Source organism: Vulpes vulpes, chromosome 4, assembly GCF_048418805.1.
Source record: "Vulpes vulpes isolate BD-2025 chromosome 4, VulVul3, whole genome shotgun sequence".
NCBI classification, from domain to species: domain Eukaryota; kingdom Metazoa; phylum Chordata; class Mammalia; order Carnivora; family Canidae; genus Vulpes; species Vulpes vulpes.
The window spans coordinates 73,084,062-73,107,156 of record NC_132783.1 but is presented as its reverse complement, the minus strand read 5'-3'; the positions used below and the strand labels follow the sequence as shown (position 1 = coordinate 73,107,156).

Sequence of the window (23,095 nt, the reverse complement as noted above, 5' to 3'; positions counted from 1 at the left end):
GTGTGGTCTCAACATTAGAAGGAAAATGGAATGATCTGGGTCTTCCTATTTATTTATCCTGAGGCATTGAACAAGTTACTTAGCCTCTCTGACCGTGGTTTCTTCATCTGTAAATAATTATAGGTTGCTATAAATTAAATGAAATAATATATTTGATAGTTGATGAATAAAAAGGAAATTTTTTTCTTAGATCCTAGGATTTTTCTTTTTTTTCTTCTTATTAAAAAATATGATGTGTCAACTGGACACATTTTCTGTACAAGTCCAACAACTTTACTTGAGGGACTGGCCAATAAACCACTGGCTCACAATCGAAAAGTCGAAAAGAATTCTCACCTTTACTTCAGAACAGGCCATGTTATGTACTGTACAATATAGCATTTATTGAGAAAATTGTGCCAGCTCAATATCTAGACTAATATTTGAAAATAAGCAAAGTAAATAGTAGATTTGAGGGACACCTGGGTGGCTCAGTGGTTGAGTATCTATCTACCTTAGGCTCAGGTCATGATCCTAGGATCCTGGGATCAAGTCCCTCGCGAGGTTCCCCACAGGGAGCCTGCTTCTCTCTCTATGTCTCTGTCTCTCTCATGAATAAATAATCTTTTTTAAAAAGAAAATAATAGATTTGGGGCTTATAAATTTTCAGGAACAAATGAGTCTTTGTAAATGATCTAAATAGAAATGTGATTAATAATGCTTTGTTCTACTGATGTTACTAAATGCTTTGTTCCACTAAGCCTGCAGATGTGGTTACTTTTGTGGTGGACAAAGTTCACACACTATTCTGTCATAAGTTTGAGGGAAAAAAATCAGAAGATGGGATGCTGAAAAAAAATATATAGAAAATTATTCCCGTGGTAACAATTAAAAAGGATTTGATTTGGAACATATTTCATTTCTGGGTTAATGTTTTCTGCGTAAGGCAAGGCATGATTTTTTGTTATTCTTGAGTGTTAAAAAGATAGTTTCCATCAGGATATCATGACTGATGAAATTAAAAAAAAAAAAAGCTAAGTAAGTCTTATGACAGTATCTAGAACTCTCTATAGGAAAATGTCAATATATAGATCTATATGCAGAACTATGTATTATATACCTTTTGATCCATTGATCTTACATTTTGGAATCTACCCTATAGAAACCAAAGTGGTCATATGTAAAGACATATGCCAAGAATATTAATTTCCGTCTTATAAGTAAAAAATAAACCTAAAAACAACCTGATTATCCATCAACAGACTGGTTGAAAAATTATAAAATATACCCATACTGTATATATTTTGTTGATATTAAAAATAACGAGCTAGAGTTTAGCTATTGACCTAGAGAGATGTCCGTGATATGTTGTCAGGAGAAAAAAAAAGTTGCAGAGTTATGCATATTATAGGTTAATTTTTTAAAGGACTTGTCAAAGAATTATCTTTTGTATCAGTTGAATACATTATCCATTTACAAGTTAAGAAGAAGAAGAAGAAGAAGGTGAAACCTTCCCATACTTAAAACCAATCAACCAATCAAATAATGCTTGAATGGTAGATCAAGCTTTGTACACACAGGAGGTGAGAATTTCTTCTCTGGAACATCAGATCCATGAACCTCCTTTAGACTACGCTGGTCTACTTTGGACATTGTTAGTTTTACTAACATTTGCACCTAGCCCCACATAAATCAAACCTACAGAAATCATGAAATGATACATTGAGCTATAGAGGAAAATGTGAACAAAATTTCCTGAAACATAGCAAACATATTACACTTGTCAAAAAAAAATGTTTCTTTAGCTATCCTTTGGAAAGGAAACATGGAACTAGTGCAGCTGAGCTCAGCTGTCCAGGGACAGCAACATTACCTCAACACTAATAACTTGCAGTTGGAGAAGTTTAATTTGTTGGAATCCTATAGGATAGAGAGGGTAAGCCAACAACACATCCCTTGTTAAGCCTAGTAAATGTGTGATGGTACAATTTGTTCCTCTTCACCTGGTGTTTATTAATTTCATGTGCATGATCACTTACTTTCCTCTGAGATGGAGATTAGCATCACTTGCTTTATTCTTTCTTGATTTTATTTTCTGAATTATCATTTAGGTAAAGTCAAGCACAAAATAATGTTTCTGTTGCCTATTTGCTAATACTGATAAAATATTCCTTGGCGGTTAGACAAATAACCAAAATTGTGACATGTTTGAAGCCTGTTCCCTTGAAAGCAGGCGGTATCTGAAAATAAATAGAAATCTAAGTTGAATTTATTGGCAAAAGTACAGAATTTTAAACACCGAGCTTTCTTCATCTGAATTTTAAGAATATAAAGTAATATAATCAAGTTAATAAAATTCCTCACCTACTTGCCTGTCTTTCCTCAGTATACCTCATTCCTTTTTCCTTTATTGTGTTTAATCAAATGTGAATTTGTTAAATTGCCCAATAAGTACATGTGGTACTAGGCTAGATACTACATGAACAGGCAGAAAAAACAGAAAACATATTTGAAATTTTTAAATAAAGGGTAGTATTTTGATTAAGTGTTAAATGTGTGGGAATAAGAATAATTGTGACTATTCAGCATTTGTTGATGTCCAGGCTCTCTCAGATGTCTTACACAGATTATTCCATGTGATCTTGACAGTAGCTGCAATGATTTTGTTTCTCTGTTTCCCCCTCAATTTTACATGAGGAAATTGAGACACAGAGCCATGAAATCATTTTATTTAGGATCACTCAGCTGGTAATTGAAGGAGTCCAGCAGTTTAGAGGAGAAAGTATGTGAGGAAGTGTGGGAGGGGTAGGATGGGAAGAAGGAAGGGACATCATGGCATTTGAGCTGGAGCAGGAAAAATGGGTAAGAGCCAGGAGTGCAAAGGCTTGTCCTGAGGGAGGTGGGTGTAGGAAAACTTGAGCAGGTTTCTCTGGAGGAAGCACACAGCCTTATCAGTCTTCATTCAACAAAAATATGTGGAACAGCTAATATGTATTAGACACTGTTTGAAGGTCAAGAATGTGGAGGTGAATAAAACAGGTAAAATCCTGCCCTGAAGGAACTCACATTTTAATCAGGGACTCAGAAAATAAAGAAGTAAGTAAGAAACAAGTGGACTAATAAGTGACAAATGACTGATCTGAACTCTGGATGCCTAAGTGGTAGAAGTTACAAAGGGATGAAGGACCAAGGGTAAGATTCTACTGGGTGGTCAGAGAGGCCTTGTTGGGGAGGGGACATCTGAACTGAGTCTGTTTTTTAGAGAGGAGAAGGAGCCAGTATGGGAAGAGCCAGGGCAATGAAAAAAAAGAGAGGGAAGAGTCAAGTGTGCCCTGGGACATTTCTGACATACTCCCCAGAAGACAGATAAAACTGGCTTTCTTTTCTATTCTTCTTTGTCTCTCCCATGTCCTTTGCCTCCAAGTGAAAACTGCCTTCTACATTTTATATTGTTACCATATCTCATTTGAAACACCATGTGTTAGACAATGTCTGGATGGCTCCCAACTAAAAACAGGAAAGACAAATTAGGAATCAGAAGAGATTCTATCCTAAACTGATTTTGAATTCAAACCAATTTTGTAAAAAACAAACACACAAATAAAAACTTCAATGAAATCTGTTTAAAATTTTTTTAAAGATTTATTTATTTATTTATTTATTTATTCATGAGAGACACAGAGACAGAGAGAGAGAGAGAAAGGCAGAGACACAGGCAGAGGGAGAAGCAGGCCCCACATAGGGAGCCTGATGTGGGACTCGATCCCAGGTCTCCAGCATCACGCCCTGGGCCAAAGGCAGACGCTCAACCGCTGAGCCATCCAGGGGTCCCTGAAATCTGTTTTAAATGCTCAATTATATTTAGAAAGTTCAACAGCAGAAGTAGAAACCTAGACTTCCCAGAAACTGTGTAACTGACTGACCCTGAACAAGTCTTGGGTAGTATAGGAGAATTCCTTTGTCTGATGTCATTCTGTAGTGTTTGATAACATGTGTCTTCCTTCATCAAAATTGTTTACAAAAATGCCAGTGAGAAAGTTGGGAAATAAAAGCACTCTTCCTTTGCTGATCTTTTTGGATATTAGAGAGGATGAGATGGAGGGATTTAGAAGGAGACCCTGTGATTTCCATATGGCCAACTCGGGCAATGGAAATTCTCCCAGCAGATAGACTATTTCTCTCATTGTTCACACCTGCTGTCCAAATTTCCTGAAATCTCTGTTTAGCTTTTAAGTTATTCTAGTAACACTTTCCACCATGCATCAGATTTATCAGCCATGTCTGCAGTATGTATCCAAGAGTTGTATAATATTCATTGTCTTCACATGTTGTTTGTGTCTACGTGTTTTATAGCCTGAGCCTTGAGCTCAATGCACGAGGATGACTTAAGTTTGCATCTTTTTTGGAAGCGCACATTGAATGTTACCAGTAAATGACTTGGTTTTTAGGGATCTGAGTCATGGTTTAGGAAGAAGAGTCTTACCTTGACTTGAATTATTACTATGCATCACTCCAGGAAATAGTTGTACTTTCTTCTTTTATTTCACAATGGACTTGGGATCAAAGCAATAATTATGTCTGCATTTAGAATGAGAATGAGACCCCCAGGAAACTGAACTGTTAAGTGATGTCCATGCTGTTTCCATGAGTATATTCAATCAAGACACTTAGAACTAAAAATTAAGGTTCTAATATTTTGTAACTTCTTGTACTTCACAGGGAGGAAAACAAAGTGCAAATTGGTGTGGGCAGCTCCCATGAGCCAGTATAAATATATCCTTACTTCTAAATTTCATGCATTTCTCCATCTCATGCGGTGCCATTATTTGCATACAGCACCAGGACAAATCTGAATAGTTTAACTTCTTTTCCAACAATGGAAAATTCACTTTTTCATCATGATTTGTTCTCCCCATGTGCATGTTCCTCATTACTCCAGAAATTCTTCTGAAGTCCTGGTATCAGGAGAGTTAGATCTAGGGTATATAAATTATTTTGTTAAAGAAAACCACTGTTTTGTTTTTAAATAAATAAGGGTTTTTATATGCAGATATCAAAGTTGAAATTTCTTCTAAAGTCACATCGAAGTAATATTGAGGACATACAGAGTATTAATATAAAATGCCAGGATGGGGACTGATTTGGTGTCTTTTATTAGAATATGAACCTATGGTAGTTATTTAGGGGAGGGGTGTTATATTTTATCATCAGTTTGTCTGACGGATCTCTAAGAGACAGCGGGTGTATGACTGACTTAATGTTGTATGCTTATTAGAGTAAAAATTAGTATTCCTTAGGGGGGAAAATCTTCTCTACCATTAGTGCTGCTGCCAGCCCTGATTGGGTCCTTCAGTATTCCTTTGCTTTCTTTTTTTTAAATTTTATTTACTTATGGGAGGGAAGGAGGGAGGGAAAGAGAGAGAGAGAGAGAGAGAGAGAGAGAGAGAAAGGAGAGATAGTCAGAGGGAGAAAACGGGATGCCTGATGTGGACTCGATCCCAGGACTTCAGGATCAGGCCCTGAGTCAAAGGCAGACACTCAACCACTGAGTCACCCAAGCGTCCCTCCTTTGCTTTCTTATTTCCCCGTTTGAGCCTTCTGTCTCACACACCTGTTTTAACCAACCTCAAATAGCCTCTTTATACATTGGCTGTGCCATTTTCTGACAATCTGTTAATAGTAGTGATGAGCATGATGATGAAGGTGATGGTGATCGTGACAATGGATGTGGAAACAGTTATCAATTACTGAGTACTGACAAAGCTCCAAGCCTGCTTTATATCCATTACCTCAGCAATCCTCACGATGACCCTATGAGGTAGTTTTCCTCTTTATCACCGTTTTATGATGAAGACACTGTTGCCCAGCAAGGCTCTATCACTTGCTTAAGGTTGCAACTAGTTATACTAAATCACATAAACAATTCCTAGCATCCGGTGAGCGCTCACATTTATTGAGCCAGGAATGTACATTGCCCGCATTATCTTATTCACTCCTCACTAGAGCCCTGAAGGTACTATTCTTGCTTCTACCTGCACAGGAGGAAGCAAAATCTCAGAGGCTGTCCCTGTCCCAGCACTGAACTCTGTCAGCTGATTTCTTGTGCTCTGCATTCAGTAATGAGGCTGGGGTTTGTCTGTGCAAATTACAACTACATAGACTTCTTGGATCACGGATTCCCTATAGTGGGGAAAGGGTCATAGTTTTTTGTCATTTTCAAAATTGGGGTGACCTGAAAATGAACACTGGAATGATTTTGCTTAGAACAGAATGTAGAAGAGTCCAGACTACACGTGGACATGGCTCAGAGACACTCTTGCACAAGCAGACATGCTTGTAAAGCCAAAACAGGATGTAAAACAAAACAGAAGAGGGGGAAAATTCTCAAGTGCCTTTATTTTTGGTCCTAAAGGGAAGAAACTCTCTCTTCCACAGAACAGAAATAAATACCACTGTCTTTTATAGAATGAAATGAGGTACAGCATTACATAAATAACATCCATCATGCATTTTATCCTCTCAGAGACCATTAAAATTCCTGTAGTCATTAGCACTTAAGTTCACTTAATCATTAAACAATCATTTATTGTACTAAGTGCTATAACGATGTTCTTGAAGGAATATAAAATATGTGTAGTTATATGAGACAGGAAAAAACAACACCCTGAGAACCAAATAATTTTCCACAAATTAAGTCCAAGACTGCAGAATGTCTGCAGAATAAAGATACAATCATTATGGTAGGCTCGTTAGACAAGGAAAATGTCTCAGGTAAGTGATTTACATACTGGCCCTTGTAGTAGCTGGGGGTTTTACAAGAGTGGAGAGAAGAGAGAAGGGGTTTTCAGGTTGTGGTAATAGGATGAAGACAACACTCAGGGTTTTAGTTAGAAATAATTCATTTAAGAAAATGTCATGATTTTCTTTGCCTCAGAAATTTTATGAGAAAAACAGTACATAGATCCTAAAATTGTTGCATATTTTGTTCCTATAACTTGTTTAGTCATACTGAGGCATACTGTTGAGTTTTGAATGTGAGCAACTCCAAATTTAATAGAGCTTGTTCTTGATTTAGATATTCTTTTGGAAAATTCTAAGTTCAGTGAAATATCTAGTACTAATGTTGCTGCCAGTTTCCATCATAATTTGGGAATATGACTTTGTTAGAAAAATAATTGGCAATGATAAACAATGAAAATTACAATGAAGAGCTCTACTATTCATCTTCAGAAGTATTTGCTTGGCAGAATCTAACTGTGGGCATTTGTTAAGGGCTTTCGAAGTATAAAGACTGGGCATTCCCAGTCCATTTGAATTTCCTCCCAGTGTCTTGGTTCTTCATCTGCTCTCCCATTAGATCATAGACAAGACAAGTCAATCATCTGATTTGGGGACCTATTAAAACATGCCCACCCCTTATGCAATTTTCCTTTCAGAGAGTGTTCTCATAAGCTTATGTCCAGCAGTTGTGGCCTCGTCCCTTCTCTGATGGGCAGGCACAGGCAAAGGCTCTGGGAGGGAGGTGCCTGGGAGGGTGTACTGGTTAAGAAGACAAATGGCTGGTATCTGGGGTTGGATTCACAGTTTACTCAGGCATCCAGGGGTTCTGTGTTCTGCAAAAGCATTTTGGAGGCTGTCATACTGGCCACTCCTGTCACTGTGCATAGACACAAAGCCCTGGCTGGGCAGCCCAGATGGAAATTGTAGATGTTAAGGCCCACTTAGAGAAAGCAGTCCGTGTGAAAGGAGGACAGACAATCCTTAAACTGTTAGACACCATTTGGGGGCTCATGAAAGGGTATCTTGACCTAGTTTCTTGATTTCCATGAAAATAGGCCTATTATTATAAAGTGCTCTGGAAATTTTATTGAGGACCCTCAAGGCAGTTTAACGTGAGACTGTGAAACTTGGGTCTAGGGTCCTTACAACTCCAATCTCCCTTTCTCTCGTAAGAAATACTGAGGAATGAAGTGCAAATAAAATCATGATCCACACCAGAGTAATCTTGGAACATTAGTTTTGATTCACTGAAATATTATCTATTTTCAGATCTATGCATATGATTAGAAGACTTGAATCCTCACTGTTTGCAGAAAGAAAAGCCAAACAGGGTAGTGGGTCATATTATGATTAATTTTTCTATTTGCTTATTTATACTGTAAGATGTTTCTAAAAGGAATGAAGCTTACTTTCTCAATAAAAAAGTGATAGGTGTCATTTTTAGAAAAAATAAAATGGCATTCTAACTCTAGAGTAATGGTGAGCCCAAGTAAATAAGATCCCTTGTGGAACTAAACTGCTAAATGTCATGACATAATCATTTTGTGAAAAACATTGTAATTTATTGAAATGACAACTTGGTATGATAAATAATATTTTATTTTTGGATGAAAAAACTGAAAAAATGAGGATAGCTCCTTAAGAGCCCAGAACAGTGTCTAGCATATAGGAAGACCTATTAGCATATTTAATTAGTAAACAAATGAGTACATAAACAAATAGAAAAAAATAAATCCTTTAAGATGGTGTCCCTGCCATGTACGTTAGAGAGAACTAGTGGGTTGGATAAGGGTTTAAAAAGCAAAAAACAAACAAACAAACAAAAAAAACCACAACAACAACAACCAAAAATAACAAACTTCTGTGGAGGGAAAGAATATCTTTAGGAAGGTTTCGATTTGAAAAAAAATTCAAGTAGTAATTTTGGGCACCTTCGGTTATCTGATAGGATAGTGGTAATTGGTATCATAGTACATCTGAGTCTGTAGGGGCAAATAGCTGATTAGTAACAGGGTTTTACACATTTTAGTAAAACTTCCCACTTGGGCATGTCTTATGAATTTATCATAAGTTTATCAGTTTTTGTTAGCTTACTAGTAAATAGTATATCTTATTTTTATAAACAAGTATCCAGGAACCTGATTTGGGTTATTTCTGGGATGGCTAGAACCTTCTATTGTATTAGTATTTGGCATTGACTTACTTCTGATGCCATTAAGACATAAAGACTAGAGTAAATTATTTGTTAACTCCTAAGAAAAGGCATGCAATTTGATTAATTACACAGAAAAAGGTGGGATAAGGCCTACTCTTTAATTTTTAGACTTCAGATTCTCCTTGGTTCCAAAAATGAATTGCACTGACAGTGCATGATAAAAATATGGCAAATTTTCAAACTAATGAGTAACGGCTAGAATGTCACCTTGAAATATTAAATCTTTCATAGTAGCAAAATAATATTAAATTCATATAAGAACAGCATCATTAGTTTCCTTCAGTAAAGCTTCTGATAAGAGTCAGAATTATGGTGATATTACAAGAAGAGGTTTCTAGTCAAACCAGCAATAGAGTGTCAAGAAAATAGAAACTTTAAATCAATCAGGGCCTTATGAAATCAATAAATATTTGTGGGGAACCCACCTTATGCCAGGTACTGTGGGTGGAGCTGAGGGTATAATGATGAACACACAATTTTTGTGTTTATACTACTTACAGTTGCTGGGAGACACATAAATTATAAATTTTGAAGATCTATAGGATAAAAATAAAGAGTGCTAAAGGACAAGCATAATAAGATCTATTTAGACCAGAGAACAAGGAAAGTTCTCCCATGGGGTCTCATATATCTGATGTGAACTATGAGAAGGAGATAAGCAGGTGAAAAGTGGGGTTAGAGAGATATTTTGAGGGAGAGATATATAGGGTTGAAGTCCTGAGTTAGGGAGGCATATAGGTTTTCTCCAGAACTGGATGGAAAACAATGTTATAGGAGCACAGTGAGAAGAATAACAAACAACAAAGCCCAAGAGGTAGGCAGGGCCCTGACCGTGCCACATTTTATAGGTCATCATGGCGATTATATGACAGTATGACAGGAATTGACTTAACATCAGTTGTGGAGTTAGGGATAATGATGTCCTCAGCAGTGCAAACAATTTCCCTTGATTCAAGATGTCCTAAATGGGTTTAGCTTGGGGAATTACAGTTTAAAAATATAGGATTGATTGTTAGTTATTGGAAGACACAGCCTTCTAACCTGGTATTCTCTGGATCCTCTGTAAGTGTGGCTACTGAATACACAGCTGTAAGTTTACTTGCAGGGTAAGGCAGCAGCGTACATGCGTTGAGCTATATACAATCAAGCCTGTGACACACACTGTCTCCTCTCATTCTCACAACCATCCTATGATGTGGATACTTTATTTTCAACTTATAGATGAAGACATTGGGTCACAGGGAAGGTAGCAAATTTCCACCACCTTGGAAGAGAAAAGATTCAAATTTGGGTCTTCTAAGTTTGGAAATTTCTACTGCAGTGTAGTAATTCCTCATGGGCCACAAGTCCAGGAGCATACTTGCTCCTGGATCTCCCGAAATGGGAATAAAAATGGTCCTTGTAGATGCCAGTACCTTCCATTCTCTCCATTTTCTTAGTCCTCCCTTTATTCACAAATTCAGGCACTCAAGCATTTTCTTAATAACAATTTAGTAAAGACATAGTAAGACGCCTGATATCACTGAGAAGAAGAAGATAAGTGAGAAGAAAGAGGGAAAGGATATAAATACATATAAGACAGCATCTGCCTTCAAGGAGCCCATATTAAGAAAGCTAAGGCTTCCATGCTCATAACCATGAAATACTGGAGGACGTATTGGGTCACGAGAGAAATATAAGCTAAGATTAATTCCTGCTATGCCTCTGAAATACAGGTAAGATGTTGATGGGTAGAGAGGTAAAAGGAGAGCATTCCAAAGCAGGCAGTCATAATTTGGAGGGACATTTGCTCTAAAGTCATTTCAGAAACTCTCTTCTCAGATTAATCAAGCTGACAGAGCATGGAGCACTTTGTTCTTAACAGGGACACACAGTCAAACAAAACATATGCTATATATGGCTGAAATGTATTCCTCATATCCAAAATAAAATATATTTAGGTATGTTTTAATACTTCCCTAGATAAGAGAGACATCTATTTTCTCCATAAGGTTTGTTGTTTTAACTTCTGCTGTACAACCACAGCTTGCTACAGGGAAGTTAGAGAGGAAGGAGAGGAGGAAACTCCTGATGCTGATTTGCTATTGATCACTTTGGGGTGCTATCCATTGCACAGTAACTCTCCCTGGAAGCCTCCTGAAATTCCAGAAAATCCTCTCGGGTGTAAGATTCAGGGTGTAGGACATTTGGGGAGAAAGTCTACAGACTGAGTTGAATATGATAAATTCCTAGGCTCTCAGTATGATTGCTTCTTTCTACCCCCTCCTCGCTTATGTCAGAAAAGTCTATGAAGACAGATTGAAGTGAGAGGAACTTTATAGAAAACATTTTGTTTGTTTTGAGGATGTGCCACAGGAAGAGAAACGGAAGCGGAAAGACTAGAATATGGAGTCTTTGTCAGATTACCGAATTTAGATTTTCTGTAGCAGGCAACAGAGGGAATCTCGGATCTTGAAGTGTGTTGTTTTTGGTTTTGTTTTGACATAACCAGATTCTTAATTAAAGGAAAAGCCTTGAGATTGGATAATATTTTTCCAATTATAGAAATAAGTCTTATGCATAGAAGATGTTAAGGGTTGTTTGCTTCATGTTTAACCTCTTTCAAGAGTTATTATATGTTCAGTCCATGGCTTCCCTAGGTATTATTGTAATCGTATTTTTAGGGGAGTCAATCCCAAAATGAATTCCAAGAGTCAACAAAATTGCAGTCTAGACAAGATTGGACATAGTGGAACAAACATTTACATATTCCCAATGTCCTTGCAACTGGAATTCATTTCCTTTCTCAATCTCACAAAGGAAATACTCTCTCCTGGTGTTTCCCTTGATATGTAAGGTCAAAGAATTAATTTTCCCTTTTCTTTATAAGAGCATGTTCAACATGGGGGCTTTCACTAGTCGCTCAGCCATCTTCTAAGCCAGATTTCAATAATATCATGACCCATAACCTTTTGTTTCAAAATTGGTTCTTTGCAGGAAATCAAAGGTGGAGGAGTGTCTATATTAAATATTGATTTAAAAAAAAAAAGACTTCTCTTTCTTTTGTTCTTTCTTCCTTCTTCTCCCCAGAAGCTGAAAGGCAATATTAGTGAAAGGGTTTACAGCCTTGAAAAGTCCATTCTAGATATTCTCCTTCATTTAACTTTGCTCACTTTTCTCCCCTGCATTATAATAACAGGGTTTTAATACCATTTCATCTCAAATAATTCTATTTGTTGAGCAATTAACATTTCTATTTTTCAGGTAATTTTAAACCATCACATGCTATACTGAAAGTAATTTATTATTTATTTGTTTGTTTGTTCATTTATTTATTTATTTATTTATTATTTGATTTATGTATTCATGCGAGACACACAGAAAGAGGTAGAGACAGGCAGAGAGGAGCAGGCTCTATGCAGGAGCCCGATGCGGGGCTCAATCCTGGAACTCCAGGATCACTACCTGAGCCAGACGTTCAACTGCTTGAGCCACCCAGGTGTCCCAATACTAAAAGCATTTTAATAAAATTATATTAACTTACAATTTTTTTCTTTGCAATGCCCCTATAAAGCAATAGTTCAATCTAAAATAAAGCATAATTTGAAGAAATAAATTTGGGAAGTATATCATTTTTATCTTATTTCAAACTTCTAAGACATATTTTCATAGTATAATGTCCTATAAAATTACTAATAGTAGTCATCTATTATGGAATACCCATGTCTGCCAGACACTGCTTTATAGAAAGTATGATAAAAATCCCTATGAGATAAATGTGGCCACTATGGACTGAATTGTGTTTCCCAGAAATGTGTATGTTGAAACCCTAACCACCAGTGTGACTCTATTTTGAGACAGAGCTTTTAGGAAGTTATTAAGGGTAAAGGAGGTCATAGGGTGGGATCTGAATCTGATGTGCATGCCCTGAGGAAAGGCCATGTGAGGACACACAAGAAGGTTGGCTGTATATAAACCAGTAAGATCTGAATGGTAGTGGAACCTTGATCTTAGACTTAAAACCTCCAGAACTGTGAGAAAATAAATTTCTTTTGTTCAAGCTACTCAGTCTTGATCATTGGCATGGCAGTCCGAGCTGACTAATACAGTGACTGTCCCCACTTTGTGGACTAGGAAGCAGACGAGTCACTGGAAAAACTGATATTTGAATCTGAATATGAAAAGCCCACTCTTTGGACTGCCCTCTGCTTTTGAGCCAGGAAATAATGAAGATAGATAGCCTTTAAAAAAAAAAAAAATACCAAGCACTTTATCTGTTGTTGTGTGTGATTTTATTTTTACTAGGTTTTGTAAATATACACAAAGTCAAGTTGATTTTGCTCATTCCTATTCATTATCATCTGATTTTTGTGTTCTAGCAGGATGTTACTATTTGAGCTTTCAGAATTCTAGGTTAATATTTTAAAATGTAGCCAATCTTCCTGAAATTGCAGTGTTGAGAAACCCAAGATTTACTCTTGCTGTATTTGCTTGTTGTAAAACATATTAAATACAAAATATCCAGTATTGTGCCTGAAACTAGTTGGCAGTATCCCATTAAATCATATTAAAATTAACTTCTATTAATTGGATTAGAAATTCAGTGAGAATGACAGCTGCTAGTGCCTTTTGCAGTTACTTTGTTTCTCTATAATCCATATGGCAGAAATCACATAATGCTTTCTTCCCCATTGAAATAATCACTTGAGATAAAAAGGTTTGACTCAATGTGATCAGGGTACATGCATTTGTTTTTCTTTCTTTAGAAAAAGAAATTTTTGTAAAAACTGAACTTTTGGGATGCCTGGGTGGCTCAGCGGTTGAGCATCTGCCTTTGGCTCAGGGCGTGATCCTGGAGTCCTGGGATCAAGTCCCATGTCAGGCTCTCTGCATGGAGCCTGCTTCTCCCTCTGCCTGTGTCTCTGCCTCTCTCTGTGTCTCTAATGAATAAATAAATAAAATCTTAAAAAAAAAAACAACTGAACTTTTTCCCTCTCTTTTACAGGTTTTCACCAGCCATATTTTTATATCTGGTTAGCATCGTTCCATCATTATGGCTTCTTGAAATGCACCATGAGACTCAGGTATGTCCCTTTGGAAAGTAGGAAACTGGAAGATTCATCAGGAAACTCCTTTCATACTATAATCCAATTTATTTCAGAAATGCATTTCTCAAAGGAATTGGAGTTATCAAGAATTGAATAAGTAAGAGGCCATTAGCAAAAGAAAGTGAATTCACGATCTATCAAAACCCATAAAAATGTTACATTTGTTTAAGAGTTAGGATTACATAATTAATCAATGATTTATGTTAGAGATCTTGTTCGTAAGTACCGCACCCCTAATAGAAATTACCCGGTGTGTGTGTGTGTGTGTGTGTGTGTGTGTGTGTGTGTAAAAATTTGGTTTAAAACTTTGCAGATTCAGTGAGTTTCTATATTGTACTAAGAATGGGAAGGGATCGATAATCTAGTATCCTATAAAATGACATCTTTAAAAGTAGCAAAAAACAAAAAGAAACCCCATCATCTAGACTGCTATGTAATTGCAATCAAACCTGGAGGGGCTATTTGAAATAGTCTATCTTAAAAATACAGGGCTTCCAGATTACATAGGATTCCTTTTTGAGGGTTCCCTAAGCTGTTTTAGTGAAATAAGAATTCTACTCGGAGCCAGATGTGAAGGATAAGGGAGAGGAGTATGAGACCCACCATTGGGAAAGGTGGGATGTATGTATTAGGACCAAGTTGACTAAAAAAATAAACAGTGGCTTCTAATAAGAGTCCCTAACCTATAAAGAGAGAAAGAGCTACTTTTTTTTTTTTTTTTAAGTGAGTTGCTTCTTACCTGAACAACCCTAGGTGGCAGGTTCTAGACTGGATTCACAATCCATTGCTTTTAGTGCTCCTGTACAACACTGTGGAGGGCAGACTCCAGCAGATTCCAGCCTGGACTTCGCATCTTCTGGGCTCAGGTTATGGGACTATGTTACAGATAAACTGTAGTTATGATATAATATTATTTTAGTACTTTTCACTGATACAGTGCTTTAGTCAAGATAAGAATTTGCCCTTATGGATTTCTTTGCTACAGTTGGTCATTTTATAGTAAAGTTAAGACTCTGATGTGTGTTTCAGATATTCAAGCCTTATCTGGAAAATGCTTGCTCCAAATTTTAGGCGCGCACAGGGGAATTTAGCTCTGTGGACTATTTTTGAAGAATTCCACAAGCATATACCAGTAAAATAGGCATGAAGAAAACATTTATTTGCCTTAAATCCCCTATTTAAAAAATATTAAAGTCACAGGCTATCTCTATGACTGTAGCAAAATATTTTTGTAACACTAGATTGGCTGGTTCAAGTTATCATGGTTTTTAAAAACCGTACCATAAGGAGTTAGGAGACTGTTTCAATTTCCTTACTACTTACTACTTTCAGGGGTATGGAAATAAGCTCTGGTGATTTGAATCATTTCTTTCCTTCACATCCAATTCTATAACATGACTATCATCCACAATAACAATTCATTTCCCCAAACGCTTTTATAATATAAATGCGTTGCACAGTTAATTGATATACAGGTCAAATCCCATTACAACAAATAGCATGCAACCAAAAGCTCTCTTTTTAATAAAAAAAGATTTTTGAGCCCCAGGCGGTACTTCTCTAATTTTCATACTACAAAAGAAATTGGACCTTAAGTAGTAATGGATTTGACTCATTTTGACACTAAGAATTAAAATGAATGCCCCAAGATTGAATTGGGCAGAGTGGGCAGAGATGGAAGTAGAAAAAAGTAAGAGAAAGAGAGACAAACAATATTGAAATTGCATTTAAAGAAATGAGAAATGGCAGAGTAAAGGGAGGTACAGCAATTCTCTTAGTCCATTCATTTAAAAATTTTTGGTTGTGGTAATAACTATTTTTCTTTATGCTGTCCTTTCTTTCAAAGTACTTTCAAATACATTTCCTCTTTTACGAACTCAGCAACTTCATAAGTTGGGTATGGTTTATGTATTTCTATTTTATAGAAAAGGACCCCGAGACTCAGAAAGGTTAAGTAATTTTCTCAAGGCCACACAGCTAATCCATAACAGTTCTGGGGCTTAGCACCTAGGGCTTAACCCCTGCTCTTTAAACCACACTGCCTTTCTAAGTTATGTGTTCTATGTTTTAGAGGGGTTCCCATCAAAATCACCTGATTTTTTTTCATGACAGGAGAGTAATTTAATTTCCTTTCACATTTTCCATTTATTGTACATCCTAAATGTTCTAACCTATGTCTTGCCATTAGGAAAACATCCTGACTTGTTTCATGAAGACATTCCTCCTAGGTAATCCGTTCTTTAACTTCATTTCTGCATCGGGCTAGGGCTACATGACTGGAAACAAGATGGTTATGACAATAGTTATGACCATAACTCCTTATCTATTTATGAAGTGGCAAAATTAAAATAATGAAAACTTTCTGGTCTTGATGGTATTACAGCCTGGTCTGGCCCAAAGGAAGATTTTTGAAGCTAATAGGAATTTTTAAGACACAGCCCATGAAAAAGTGGCTTGTTGGTACCCAGATCATCTACGTGAACTCCTCTGTACAATGCTAAGTGGAGATAATATTACCATAAGAACAATACAAGTCAGGTTAGGCTGTAAGAATCAAACCAGTTCTCTGCAGTTCTAATGCAGCTGCCACTTATAGGAAATTCTCGTCAATTTGTAACAAGTAGAATTACAAGAATGGTATGGGACTCAGGTTGTAATACCATAGTATGACTACAAAGCTATTTGCCATGCAGAGCAATTGACTTTTTTTTAATAAGATGACTATGGATTTTTGGTGCTAAGGATGTAAAAGAACCATATCAAAGTCACTAATTTTAATATATAGTCTGCTTTAATGCCTATGAATAAAGTGGTCAGAATTGTTTCCTGTTGCCCATATGATTCTCACAAAGCTACTCTGTGATGAGGATTCGTTGCTTGGTTCAAAGATTTAATTTTTTTATCTTCATTATCTTTTCTCTGAGCCTTTGCTGTACAGAAAAAAAAAAGTGTGCTAACAGCTGGATTTTTGCTCTTAGAGATATGGCACATGGCCATTTTTCCTAATTATTCTTGTCATTTCACCCATAACACTAGTTGATTTGATGGGGAGTAGAAAAAAATGTCTTGGCGGAATTTCTTTTTACTTTTTTTTTTTTTAATTTTTATTTATTTATGATAGTCACAAAGAGAGAGGGGCAGAGACATAGGCAGAGGGAGAAGCAGGCTCCATGCACCGGGAGCCTGATGTGGGATTCGATCCCAGGTCTCCAGGATCACGCCCTAGGCCAAAGGCAGGCGCCAAACCACTGCGCCACCCAGGGATCCCTCTTTTTACTTTTTCAAGTAGCTTATAGAAAGATTGATGCAGTATCCAGAATAATTAAGAAAAATATACTTCTTACAATGTTAATATTAAAAAAATAGTTTCTCTCTACATCCAAATATGTGACCTGGATATGTGGTGGTGGTAGTGGTGGTGATGATAGTGGTGTATGTATATGCATGTGTATGTTTCAAAAATATGTAGGCCTGCAGATGTTTAAAAAATCTTTAACTTTTTGGAAACAGTTTATGAAATTATCATTAGCTACACTTACATTTTCAAGTGCCACTCTTTTTCTCTCTTATATACTTTTTCTTTACATCAGATTCCCATGCACAGTTAAAAATCATACACAGTTCATTTGTAGAAATCATGGATAAAAATCTGGATAAAAAACATGCATGGTTCATTTGTAGAAATTTACATGCAAAACAAAGGAACAAGAAGGGAAAAACATTTAGTTTAGGTCTTTGTCAAAGTTTCCATAAAACTAAGTTAACCTCCAAACTGACACTAAAATGTATATTTTGATAGAGAAACATGTTAATTTGGGGGGTTGTTTCAGTTCTTAACAGGGAAGATTGAAGTTAATTGCATTACCTACTAAACAAATGGTATTTTGGATAAAGAGCCCTCTAGACAAGAAATAAATTCTTAGAATGAATGTTTTGACCAGGATCATACGTGCTTTAATGCTATCATTGACTGTTGATTTGTTCCACAACTGTTCCAGGGTTCAAGAAAGGAACCCCAACTATCACTGCATGAATTGTATAGCTCTCAAATACCAACAGCATTTTTCATAGAACTAGAACAAACAATGCTAAAGTTTGTGTGGAAACAAAGACTCTGAATAGCCTAAGCAATCTTGAGAAAGAAAAGCAAAGCTGGAAACGTTACAATTTCAGACTTCATATTATGTTACAGAGCTGTAGTAATCAAAACTGGATACATAGATCAATAGAACAGAATAGAAAACCCAGAAATAAACCCATAATTATATCATCAATTAAATCTTCAACAAAGCAAGAAGGAATATCCAATGGGAAACAAACATAGTCTTTTCAACAAATGGTGTTGGGAAAACTGGACAGCAACATGCATAAGAAGGAAACTGGACTACTTTCTTACACCATACACACCAAAAAAATTCAAAATGGATGAAAGACCTAAATAAGAGACTTGAAACCATAAAAATCCAGAAGAGAACACAGGTACTAATTTTTTTAACGTCAACTATAGCAAATTTTTTCTAGATATTTCTCCTGAGGCAAGAGAAACAAAAACAAAAATAAACTATTGGGGGAAAAAACTAAACTATTGGGACTACCCCAAAATAAAAAATTCTGCACAGTAAAGGAAACAACAAAATAAAGGGCAATCTGGAACAGAAGATATTTGTAAATGACATATCCAATAAAGTGTTAGTATCCAAAATATATAAAGAACTTATAAAACTCAATACCCCCAAAAACAAATAGTTCAATTAAAAAACAGGCAGAAAAATGACAGGAAAATTTCATTAGCATTTTAAGAAGGATTCCTAAATGATATGTATTTTAGCAACAGACCTGAATGTCTTATTCCTTACAGTCTTTTTTTAATCATTGGAGGCAAAGCCTCAGAGTGTAGTCCAGATGCTGTCATTAAGTACTAACTTTGAAGGGCAAGAGGAATTTAATGATTGCACATTTAGGTAACTTCTTTAAAATGCATTGGATAGGGGCACCTGAGTGGCTCAGTTGGTTAAGTGACTGATTCTTGATTTTGACTCAGGTCATGATCTCATGGTCTTGAGATCAAGCCCCGCTCTCACATGGACTCTCATAAGTAAGTAAGTAAATAAATAATGCATTGGATAGCATAAAGAAAGTGAATGACACACCCATATTTCTCAATTCTCAGCTAAATGAATACAGTAGTCCCTTCTTCTCCATGAGGGATAAGTTCTAAGATTCCCCTGTGGATGCCTAAAAATGTAGGTGGCACCAAACTCAATATATACTGTTTTTCCTATACATATGTATTATAATAAGTTTAATTTATAAATTAGGTACAGAAAAAGATCAATAATAACTAATAATAAAATAGAACAATTATAATTATGTACCACAATAAAAGTTATGTGAATGTGAAAAAAATGGGTAGAAGACATGAAAAGACATTTATTTAAAGAGGACATCCAGATGGCCAAAAGACCCATGAAAAGATGTTCATCATCACTTAGTATCAGGGAAATACAAATCAAAACTACAATGAGATATCACCTAAAAAAAAAAAAAAAAGATGACCTCACACCTGTCAAAATGGCTAAAATCAACAACACAAGAAACAAGTGTTGGTGAGGATGTGGAGAAAAGGGAACCCCTGTGTACTATTGATGGGAATGCAAACTGATACAGCCAATGTAAAGAATAGTATGGAGTTTCCTCAAAAAGTTAAAAATCGAACTACCTTATGATTCTGCAGTTGCACTTCTGGGTATCTACTCATGGAATAAAAAAAAAAACAAACACTAATTTAAAGGAATACATGCACCCCTGTGTTTATTGCAGCATTATATGCAGTAGCCAAGATATGACAGCAGCTCAGCCCAAGTGTCCATTGACAAAGATAAAGAAGATGTGGTATATATATATATATATATATATATATATATATAATGGAATATTATTCAGCCATAAAAAAGAATGAAGTCTTGCTATTTTCAAGGACATGGATGGAGCTAGAGACTATAATGCTAAATGAAATAAGTCATTCAGAGAAAGACAAATACTATATGATTTCATTTATATGTGGAATTTAAGAAAGAAAACAAATGATCAAAGGGAAAAAAGAGAGAAACCAAGAAACAAGTGTCTTATTTATAGAGAACAAACTGATGGTCACCAGAGTGGTGGTGGGTGAGGGGAATGGGTGAAATCAGTGATGAGGATTAAGGAGTGACTCAACCAGGTGATGTATAGAATTGTTGAATCACTATATGGTACACTCGAATGTGTAGCACTGTATGTGTACTAACTGGAATTAAAATAAAAACTTTAAAATTCTACAGCTCTGCACAATGAACTTAGAGTGTCTACATCCTCACAGATTTGTGGGAAAATAAAACATGTATAGTTGACTTTCTTCTCATATTAATTGAAAAGTGGTTTCTATTTAATACTACAATCTGAATTTTGGAAATATTTGTGCATACTGTGTAAACTCCACATACGTACTCATAGTCTCTTAAATAATTGAAGCCATTTTAAATTCTACATATTGTGCTTTTTTTTTTAACATATTGCCTTTTTACAAAATTCTTAGTATTGCAGTAGCCACTCTGAAGGAATGTCACAAAATACCAGCAGCAAAGAAAACGTCAATCAAACTCTGATATCAGGTGAACAAGCCGAGGGAACAGAGGATCTCATTAAGACGGTGAGAGCTTTTTCTGCTGTATTTTAAAGGATCTAGCAACTCACCTTTTCATTTGGTGAGGATAACATACTCTACAATGTTCAGCTCATTCTTTCCTAAGGACATTTGCCAATTATTTGTTTGGCTTAGGAATTTGCAAAATAAGTGTATCTTTATTTATTAAACACATTTAACATGCATTATAGTCATATACATCTTATATATAAATAAATAGATATATTTAACTTGCAGCATTAAGTAGCCTTTAACACTTAGGTCAGATAATATATGCACAAAAAGAGATACATATGATTTGTGGAGGAATTATATACTTAAAAGATTGGGATCTGGCCTATATATTTTTAGGTGTTTATATTAATACAATAGGGAAAATTTCCAGCCAAATAGAATCACTTCTTTGTTCTTCACATGCCTGATATTTGTCAAACTAACCATGGCCTATTACAAAATGGTATATAGGAGATACTCAAGGCCCAGGCCCCGACAATGAGCTACATTTTCAACAATAAGACAGATCATTGAATCTAAGAGGTTTAATTGAATTAGCCTGGGATTCTAATTCAATCTCCAATCACAGCTGACTGATATCACTTTGAACAAATCAGTTAATATCTCTGTATCTCAGTTTTTCATCTGACAATTGAAAATATTAATACTTACCCTGCTAGTATGCTTCCTGTAAGAATTAAGTAGGATGTATGTGAAGTCTCATAGAAGAAATATGAAACTGTGTAAATGAAAGATCATTGATCTTCATGCATGGCTTCAGTCAGGTTAACATCCTGCCTTGCCTTTTATCCTACCTCTTCCTTCACACCTGACAACAGTAAGTAATCAAGAGGGGTAAATAGGTTTTACACAAACATAGTTATTTGTATAAATCAGTTGGAATCAACTATCCAAGCCACGAGAGACCTACACTCCTGTAGTCTTTAAAAGACTATAGCCTCTAAGGGCAAATAATATATCTCAAAGCTTATTTAGAAGTTACATGAGCAAGAGATATTCAGAATAAGGATAGGGATATAAATTTTTCTAAGAGTCCGAGATTAAGGGCAGAATAAAATTTGGTTGCTAGTTAATGGATTTTTCAATAGTATGTTAAATATTCAGAATAAAAATAAGGACTATAGTTATTCTCTTTCTTTGTATTTAGGTAATGAATAAGCATTATTATACATTTTCTCATTTGATGTAGTAGTATTTCAAAGCAATAAAAAACAAGAGATTTGTACCATGTTAAAATACTCTCAGATTAATAAATTCAGACTTGAAATCCCTGAAAGAAAAATACAGGGATTTTTCTTTTGTGATTTTAATATGGTATTTAAAAAGTTTTGCTGTATGTAATACTTTGTTACAGATAAGAGTAAAATGAGAAATGATCTTTAAAACATCATCAAATTGGCTATATAAATATCAAATGCTACAATCCTACTATTAAGCATGAGGTTTAAATTACTTCTTGTTATAAAGCTGCCCCATTTTAAGGACCACATTAGCCTTTTTCCCCCAATGTTCAATTGAAAGGAAATTTATCTTCTGTAGTGAGTGAAAAATCATTTTTCTGAAAATGACCTTCCATAAAAGTTAAGTCTTGATTGAAATCTATGGTAAAGAAGGCATATCTCTCCACGGTGGTAACTCACAATCCTTATCTCTGTATGATCTTTCTGTTACATAGGCCAAAGTGTTTGTAAGTAACTTATCTACAGTATGTGAGAAGGTTTGGACTTTGGGACTCCATCAGACGTTCTTGTTAATGCTCATAATTGGAAGATGGCTTCTACCCATTGGAGGCGGGATCACTCGAGACCAACTCTCTCAACTTCTCCTTATGTTTGTGGGGACAGCTGCTGATATATTGGAATTCACAAGTGAGACCCTGGAAGAACAAAGTGTAAGGTAAGCAGTCCTGCAAGATCAGGGTCCCCAAACTTGTCTATTTGTTCTATTATTTATATTCTGCACAAATAAGGATTTTCAGTCTATTATACTTCCAAAAATAGAAGCATAGTTTCCTAATGTTCAGACATATTAGTTACTATCCCAGTATCTATCTATTATCTATCTATCTATCTATCTATCTATCTATCATCTATCTATCATCTATCTATCATTTTCATCTGAACTTCATGCTAGAGAAAAGGGCAAATAATATTTCCTTTGGGTGAGGACAGAAAAGCTCTACACTTCTGCATGACCCCAGGTTAGGTGAGGCCATGGTTATAAGAAAACCTTCAGGAGGTGGAATGATCATCCATAGCTCCCTCTTTCATATTCTCAAGTAGCCAATCATAAAATTTTCTTCTAGCACACGGCATAGCTACACTTCCAGGAAAGCAC

At 35.8% G+C, this 23,095-nt stretch overlaps 1 protein-coding gene across 1 annotated transcript in view; it reads left to right on the top strand.

Moving 5' to 3' along the window:
* The window catches only part of TMEM26 (transmembrane protein 26), a 47,701-nt gene that overhangs the window by 2,237 nt on the left and 22,369 nt on the right, over nt 1-23,095 (top strand). Inside the window, exons 2-4 of the mRNA XM_026013519.2 lie at nt 13,959-14,037; nt 20,636-20,749; nt 22,434-22,654. Of these exons, the coding sequence (XP_025869304.1) occupies nt 13,959-14,037; nt 20,636-20,749; nt 22,434-22,654 (414 nt within the window). The remainder of the gene's footprint in view (nt 1-13,958; nt 14,038-20,635; nt 20,750-22,433; nt 22,655-23,095) is intronic.